This window comes from Stylophora pistillata, chromosome 1 (genome assembly GCF_964205215.1).
Source record: "Stylophora pistillata chromosome 1, jaStyPist1.2, whole genome shotgun sequence".
NCBI classification, from domain to species: domain Eukaryota; kingdom Metazoa; phylum Cnidaria; class Anthozoa; order Scleractinia; family Pocilloporidae; genus Stylophora; species Stylophora pistillata.
The window spans coordinates 31,133,638-31,142,176 of NC_142519.1; the positions used below are offsets into that span (position 1 = coordinate 31,133,638).

Below are 8,539 nucleotides of genomic sequence, written 5' to 3' on the forward strand. Positions count from 1 at the left end.
CTTGAACTTATTTCACCCACTTTAACCCGCTCACTATTCACATGGCTTCATTGATTAAATAAAGTTGAAACGGTTCCCAGCTTCATATTCCTGAAATGCCTAACAAAGGGACCGGTCACCATTATTCGAAGGGGATGGGAGTCGAGGAATTTTAGTAGTGTCACTGATCCCCCTGAGGCTTTGTTGTATTTTAATCAGCCCTTCACTCAAATTTCTATTCTCACCCTTTTTTGCACTTTTAGCGACGATTTATATCTCCTCCGTTCCCCCTGAAAAACCATCCAAAAATATGCCTCCAAAACCCTCCGAATCCCCTTCTTCCTTTGCCTCCTAGGCGATATATATAATGACTGTTCCCAGGAGGAAATAACTGTTCCATTTTTTCCCCCTACTCCCTGACAGACCTCAGTTTTTTGGGGCAATAAGTAAATGTTTTGCTTGCTTTTCTCTCAGTCGTTCAGTGAGTAATCTCGTTTTTTTTTGGTTTTTATTTTTTTTTGGTGAATAGGGCGGAAAAACTTACTGTCCGGTTGGAATGGATGAAAATTTGTTGATGGTCCAGCGAAGTTGTCGCGATGTTCAGCATGAGGTGAAAGAAAAAGGGGTGGAAGCGTGCTGTTTTCATTACCTCCCACCACCCTTTAACGACTTATAGACATTATTTCGCATTAATGTTGTTTAAATTTCTGTTTAGTTTAGGATATGAATCCGGCAGAACTTGATTAACGAAATATCTATCACTGATAAATGTCCGGTTTCATCTATGGAGTACCGAAAGCAACAATTTGTAAATGTGATTTCATTCACCCGTATCCGGCTACTTCCAGGTATAACTAGACCTGTACTGTGGACATCGAAATCACCAAACACATTCAGGTACTAGGTTGTAGCGTTATTTTGTTTATTCACTTATTATTCTATACCTTATTTAAAGCTGTGGAGCATCATCTTTTTCAGGAAAATCAAAATATATAAAAAAAAATCAGAAATATCGCATGGCGATCAACTGCGTGACGATGTCTTGGACGAAACTAGTTTTATAAATCGCTCAGCTAAAAACTAGCGTGTTGAATGTAGACTTGAATTAGGATTCTCCTGAATAAAACCATGTTTAGAAATATTTTCTCGGCTTTGATGTGCAAAGCTTGCTAGCTACTAAACACTGAATAACCTATTGCTTAAGTCTCTGCCTCAAAAGAAAATGGTTGTTCCAAGCTTCGTTGGCGAAGCTATCATGACGTAAAGGAAATTTCAGAGGACAGAGAGCTGGAAGAACTTTTTTTCTCAATCTATGTAAAGTCTCTTTAGGTCTGGCACTATTACATACTCATTCGGCTGCGCTACGTACGTCGTTCGAAGTAATGCGATGTTGTGTCGGCTTTGCATCGTTGTGGACGAACTTGCTCGAAATTTCTTTACGTGCCAATAACAGACACCGAAAGCTATGATCAACAGAACGACCACGCCCACTGACACTGCGATTACAGCTTCCGGGTACCGAATTCTATCAGTCCAACCTCTTGACGTCTGTACAACTGCTTCACTTTCAGAACTGACGGATGTCGGGCTAACAGTGAAATCTACAAAATAATAAAGAAGTCTGAATACTTGAAGCTTTGGTGTGACATCCGCCAGTTCGATTTAAGGATGATACGACTACAAAAGACGATTGTACATGTATTTCCATACATTATTAGTAATTAAAGTCATTGTAACAAAAATAGAGTAAAATATGTGGTTTTGACCGGGATTGAGCCCTAGCCCGTTCTTACTAAATGCGACATGAGTGCTACACCCTCAAAAATTCTTTGAAGCAGGCGTTGTGTGCTATTACAGGGAAATAAAACGATAATTCCGTTTGATACTAAAGTCACGCCCTCACACCAAAACTAAGCTCCTGTTTAGTTGGAAGAATACTAACAAAAAGGCTTCTTGATCCATGTCTAGTATCGCCATAAAGTGTTTTATCTGCTTGGCAAGGTGGAAAGAATCGTGTAAGTAAGAGATCCACAAATACAAGGCGCATTCAACGAAAATATGGTGATCCTTATTTGCAGCAGCCATCAGTCAAGATTATCACGAGCGCGCCTTTCTTAAACTTAGTCAGCGCGTTATGTATTAAGTGGTGTGTACCTGCTTAACAAATGGCACACCTAAGGGACCAGTTATTATATATCGCTTGGAGTGGCGGAGGACTATGGGTGCGGATTACATGACTTTGAGAAGGAACGGAGGTACAACAGTCGTCGCCATCATAGTGTAAAGGGGTACCACACAAAATTGAATTGCTAATTAACTGCAAATCGTGGTGGGAAGGGGGGGGGGGGGGAAAGGGAAGAGGAAAAATCAAGTAGACTTTATCGTGACACAACCAAAATCCTCCAGCTGCCCTCTCCATTTATTTCTAAGATAGTAGAATTAGTTGTGACATTAAATAAATTAATCATATCTGTTTTTCACGGTTACGCTTACCATCTGTGCTGCTTTCAGTTTTCTGAAGCTCGGTTGGTTTTGCTTCATCTGCATAAATAAAAAAAAAATGTTGAGTTATGCTCTGATGGGAACAATTTTCAGAAAATGATCATCTACCATAAAGCAGTCACTTTTTTCGGTCTGCATGTGTTTGATTTGTTAACTCTCAAGTGGCACTGAACAGAATCACGACAAATGGACGTAACTGAGTGCTGTAAACCAATGCAAAGTAATCTGAACGGCCACAGGCCACTTGGTGGCGTTATCTTTTCAGTCAACCAAACTCAGCACGTAGTCAAGCAAACATCGACCCTTCGTGACTCCCGAAGCAGAGGAGACTCAAGAAAAGAAAGCTGTTTAGCAGGGATCCATGGACGAGGAATAACACCAAATAGAGTTACAAATACATTCAATGTTGCCGTACATCTGTTCAGTAATAGATCACAGATGACGTCAAAATATGCTAGGTAAAACAACTGCTATGGGCTCATCGCAGGAAGCTCCTAAGACTGATAATAGCAAAATCTATGATAACAAAAATCATTAAGAATTGGTAATCTAATTATGGTTCACCCACCGATGTTTTGGACGATGATGTATGCATGTTCGACTACGTAACCAACAGCATTTCCCACAAGGCAAGAGTACTTTCCTTCTTCCTTCTTTGTGACATTCAGCAAAGTCAACTTCACACCGTGGATTTCAATCTTTTTGCCGTTACTTGGTGGCACAATTACAAGTTCGTCTGTTAAATCTTCATTCAAGATTTCGTAGTGTGGACTCTCGATAGAATCGTCTGCTGAACTGTTGACCGAACCGTTGGTACGCATGGGAAACCACCTTAACCACTGGAAATGAGGCATGGAATCACTTAATACTTTGCACGTTAAGCTAGCATTTTCTCCTCTATTAACAGTGACATTTTCCATGGGTAGAACCACTGGTTCAGCACGAGCTCGTTCTAAAAAAGTTACAAAGAGAATACTGTCAATGTAATGCAAAAGCATCCAACGTTTCGTTACTTGCAATGTTAATTTCAATTTGGCTTTTTAGAAGGGGTTTACATTGGTTTTTGTGCCTACCATGAACGTCCACTTTGTAGGTATGATTAATCCACCCGTATAAGTTGCTCACATTACACATGTATGACCCAGTGTCAGAGGGAACCAAGTCCTTCAGACTCAACGAGGTTGTCCATTGACTCAGAGATAGTTTCCTGCCACCTTTCCTTTCCTTAAACAATTTTCCGTCTTTGTACCATTCTACTGTAGGACGAGGGTTTCCATCGGCAGAACAATCCAGCTTTACAGAATTGCCAACGGGTGCCGCAAGAAAGTTGCGCCTCATCTTGTATTGCGACAACGTGAATATTGGAGCAGCTGTGATCTTTTCTTTTAATCTTCTAGCTAGATTAAGGTATTTTAAAACCACAAAAACAAAAAACAAAAGAAGAAGAAGAGGAAAGGATTCGCTTTAGGATTCGCTGTTCGATGATTAGTCATACTTGCTGTTGCATTTTCATTGAGGTCTAAGAAGATGGTGTCAATCCAGTCATTTAAAGCTATGACTTTATCTTGGCAAATGATAGGCTATTAGAAAGGTTTTCGATTTTATCCATACAGTAATCTTTGGAAATATATACCACACAGGGGATCGAGATTTCACAGGGGAAGGCTTACCAACAAGAGTAATTTAGGTCACAGAATTTCCCTTCATTTCCTCTTAGAACCAAACAATATAACTTAGTTGAACTTATTTGACGAGCTGGAACCAGCTCACTTCCTGAATGAAATTGTTTTATTTGCTCTTCGTTAGATTATATATCACTAGGAAGTGTATCTCCACAAGTTCCCAGCGTGGTGGTCCTGGAATTCCTCTCGGCTAACAAGTTGATGTTTTTGGGTAAACAATGATAAATTCTGTTTTGTTTTCCTCTCAACCTTCTCGACAGAAGTAGGTAATAGCAGTACATAACCATTTAGTGGTTATGTACTGCTATTTTAGTCTGACACTTAAATAAAGGTATTCATTCATCGGCTCTTCCGTTTCTTTTATTGTCTTGTTTTGTGAATAAGTCGGAATATCTTGGTCAGACCGTTTTATTGAGGGTCTAATCGGGAGTTTGGGATCTAACCTCATACCAACCCCGCCTCTTTCGGAGAATTCTAAAATTTGTTAGTAATGTTGTTTTCTGTAAAGTTTAGGCCGGATGCGATCCACAGTATAGAACTTAATAATGCGTGTAACATGCGTGGTAGCGTTTCTGCTATTAATTTATTTCTAGTTTAGTCTATAAGCTTTGTGTTTGTATGTGTGCGCTGGGTGAACTGCACTGAAGAAGGAAGGAGGGGTTGGAGGGGGGGAAGGGAGGGTAATCCGACCATCCATCCCCCTCCTTAAGATGCCTCTCCTGATTCATCTCAAAACTCCACACTAATCGAAATTAATCGCGATATTACCGTTGGGAAGAGGTACCGGTAATCCTATTAACATTACTTATCAACTTGTTTTTACTAACTGCTTGCTCTTTAGGCAAACAAAGGCGGAAACAAATACTGGGAAAACGATGGAAATACTATTACCTTTTTCTCGTGTAATCCCCTAAAATTACCCTTGGGCAGAAAATGAAGTAACCGTTATGACATGAGGCTCTGACGCATCTCAGCTGACTGCACCACTTTCCATCGACAATTCTAGCATATTTCTACACTGAATACAGGATACGTTTCAGAACATGAGTTGTGAAGTTCACATACTTCCTTAAACAACGGTAATCTGCATTGTATGATTTTTTCTGCAGTCGTTCACTGCAATACAGGTAGCTATCAACTAAATCTTTGACAATTCAAGTAAAAAATAACTTATGAAGTTGTGAAGTTTACATACCTCCGACAATGAGCTGCACTGTATAACGATTTTTTCCGCAGTCGTTCACAACAACACAGGTGTAAAAGCCGGCGTCCTCTTTCCTCACCCGTCTTATCTTAAGGTGTCTGTAGGGTCTTAAACTCATACCTTGATGATCTGATAGAGTAAGCGTCTGATTGTCTTTGAGCCAGTAATACCCTGGTTTTGGGATCTGAACTGTGGATCTGATCTGGCACATCAGTTTTACATCTTTTTCGCTGTTCACTTTGATGACCGTTGCTTCGTTTCCACTCTTTTGACGGATGTAAGGCACTGAAGAATGTGATATATTTCAGTAAATTCCAGTTCTCAAATGATAAGATATTTAAAAGTCCTTTTAAATTCCTATTGTTCGTTTACATCTAAGTGCGTCTTAATCTTCATTTTGGGTACTCGATCAATCTTTGAATAACAGTGGTTTAGCCCATGAGCGCGGGCAAGGAGAATGAGCAATATTAATAACAATAGCTATCGAATAGTCGATGGTATACGACTTGCACTCTTTACCAGCTGTAACCAGCTCACTATCCACGACATCACTAAATAAATTTGCAAAGGTTTCCAGCTTCATATCCCTGGAATGCCTGGCACGGGAACCGGTCACTATTATTCGCGGGAGATGGGGGTCGAGGAATTTTAGTTGTGTCACTAATCCCCCCCCCCCCCAAGGCTCTGTTGTGTTTTTTTTATTGATCCATTCCAGTGGCAGTCAGATTTTTATTCTCCGCCTCTTTACACTTTAATCGACGATTTATATCTCCTCCATTCCCCCTAAAAAACCACCCAAAAAGATCCCTTCAAAATCCTCAGTCTGAATCCCCTTCTTCCTTCGCTTCGCAGGCAATATATATAATGACCGGTCCTAGGAGAAAATAATGGTTCCATTTTTTCATCTTGCTCCCTGACAGAACTCAGGTGTTTGGGGCAATTGGTAAATGTGTTGCTTGTTCTCCTCTCAGTCGTTCAGTGGGTAATCGATCGGGTCTCTTGTATTTTGTTTTTTATTTTTTTGGTAAAGAAGCCGGAAAAACTTGCTGTCCGGTTTAAATACATGAAATTTATTGATGGTCCAGAGGAAGTGTCGCGATATCGATGTTCAACACGAGAAGGAAGGAAAATGGGTGGAAGCGTGCTGTTTTCATTACCTTCCACCACCCTTTTAATATTTATAAACATTGTTTCGCACTAATGTTGTTCAAATTTCTGTTTAGCTTAGGATATGAATCCAGAACTTGATTAACCAAATTTCTATCACTGATAAATGTCTAGTTGCATCTATGGCGCAACATCAAGAGATTGCCGGTTTACCCAAAGCAACAATTTGTAAATGTGATTTCATTCGTCCACATCCGGTTTTCCAATTTTACCACGTTTGGGAAAATGTCTACAATGCATTCAGTTTCATCTCTGCAGCTTGAATAGGAAGAGTTAAAGTGACCCCACATGGCGGGTCTTCAGATTTTTAACTAGAATTTATGGCTTGAATTCCTAGAAATGATGCAGAGATGAAAATTTGGGCAGCCATTTTATATTTTTGTGATATAATGGTTCTGTTGTCAAGCAAGTTAGGTGAATTTTTTTTCAGACGGGCTACCTAAGAGGCCATGATAGAGTTATGTATTTTGAGATTTAATTAACCACGTCCAACAATACAGAATCAATCGAACTCTTAAGATTTTGTTTCACCTTCGTGTATATACATGGTCCTGCACCATGAAATAACTACGATTTCATAGATGGCGTTCAAAATCAGAAGAGATTTTAATGAGGTTCCCGTAACAACAGGTAACAAAATAAACTTATTCCTGACAGCAGAAGAGGTTTATCGCGGATTCAAACCAACCTGAACATGCTTCCGTGTGATTATTATCCAGAAAGCCCAAGAAGGCAACAAGAATCGTTTTGAACAGAAGCGAAGTGAGCAACATGGCGATGAAATGATAACCTCCTTTGGCTGATTCCACTCCGGCGAATTGCTTCAGTTGTACCCTCTTCTAAAGCCTGTTGAGACCGCAAAGGAAAAAGAGATCATTGACCGTCGAAGATTTTAGAAAACCAAGCCACTGAGGGAGCAGAATTTGGGGCAAGATTACAAAGAAAGAAAATTCTATTTGCTTACCTGTTGTTCATGGAGAAACAAAATAACTTTGCACCGGATGCTACAGCAGCCAGCGGAAGTGACAACTTCCGATGGATTTAGGGTTTGGGTGATGACCAAGACCCTAAGGGCAAACATAATGTCAGTACTTCAAGGTTAATTGCTAGATTATGCACATATTTATACCATATGCAAGTTTACATCAAAGTCAAAACTTGGTCGACAGTCAGTCGTGGACAAGGTCCCAACAACTCTTTCCTATTTATAAGAAAAAAAGCAAATTAGCAAATGTAATTCCTAACTTGTGGAGTAATAGGCTGATCTGTCGGTAAAGTCTTGGGGTTTTGAACAAAAGACTATTTTGGTGCAAGCAAAATATTTGATATTTGTATCTTCTCTCAATGATTAATATTAAATCTCAAAAGATGGAGTTTAAAATGCACATCTGTGACCTGTTTCTCTGAACATACGGAGAACGTTCTTTTTGACACATACACAAGCTGTGACACAACTTCCTTTTGCCAGAGTTACGAAACCAAGATGACAGATTTGTTTTCTCGCACAAAGCAAAGCTTCCTGCTAATATTCATCGACCAGAGTCGGGTATTGTGCATGTTATCAATCACTAACAAAAGACAACAACACGAGCCGGAAGTCTTAAAATACCTACATGCATATCTGCGTGTACTCTGTAGTAAAAAATCCTTCTACTGTTTTCTCTCATGGTAGAAGGCACGTGAAAATAATTTGAAAAGTAAACCGAAAAATGTCTGTTACACAATGTTTTCAGATAGCATGACCCTAAATTTTCGATAAAAAATTCGACCTTAAGAAACTGTTTTTATTCGCTACAACTTATGATCAAGTTGATGGAGTAACGATGGGTTCTCCGTTTAGCACCCATCCTAGCTAATCTTGTTAATTTTTTAATTTTTTAATCTTTTTTTAATTTTTTCTTACCGGTTAAACAGGTTTTCTTGCATCGTGCAAGCGAAGAATTGGATTGTAGTTACGAAAAAAAAAAAAGTGGGGGAGAATTTGAATGATATTTCCGATGACGAA

General features: G+C 39.5%; 1 protein-coding gene across 4 annotated transcripts; it reads right to left on the bottom strand.

The window, feature by feature from the left end:
* Positions 1 to 879: 879 nt before the first annotated feature.
* On the bottom strand, positions 880 to 7,613 carry LOC148742090 (fibroblast growth factor receptor-like 1). 4 transcript variants are annotated; one of them, XM_088749796.1, is made up of 7 exons: positions 7,499 to 7,613; positions 7,223 to 7,380; positions 5,359 to 5,652; positions 3,555 to 3,878; positions 3,050 to 3,433; positions 2,473 to 2,520; positions 880 to 1,580 (listed from the first exon to the last, which is right to left on the bottom strand). In XM_088749796.1, the coding sequence occupies exons 2-7, from the start codon at positions 7,305 to 7,307 to the stop codon at positions 1,285 to 1,287; spliced, it is 1,431 nt and encodes a 476-aa protein (XP_088605922.1). In that variant the 5' UTR covers positions 7,308 to 7,380; positions 7,499 to 7,613; the 3' UTR covers positions 880 to 1,284. The 4 variants fall into 4 exon arrangements, with proteins under 4 accessions (XP_088605922.1, XP_088605915.1, XP_088605931.1 ...); XM_088749789.1 differs by lacking the exon at positions 7,499 to 7,613 and having other exon boundaries at positions 7,223 to 7,458; XM_088749802.1 differs by lacking the exons at positions 880 to 1,580; positions 7,499 to 7,613 and adding an exon at positions 1,744 to 1,968 and having other exon boundaries at positions 7,223 to 7,464.
* Between the last annotated feature and the right edge of the window lie 926 nt (positions 7,614 to 8,539).

Bases quoted from the DNA above. Each gene is read 5' to 3' on its own strand.
- LOC148742090 (XM_088749796.1), bottom strand. From the start codon at position 7,307: ATGTTGCTCACTTCGCTTCTGTTCAAAACGATTCTTGTTGCCTTCTTG. The intron at 5,653-7,222 runs GTTGGTTTGAAT...CACATTCTTCAG, and splicing joins TCACACGGAAGCATGTTCAG to TGCCTTACATCCGTCAAAAG. The intron at 1,581-2,472 runs GTAAGCGTAACC...ATTATTTTGTAG, and splicing joins AACTGAAAGCAGCACAGATG to ATTTCACTGTTAGCCCGACA.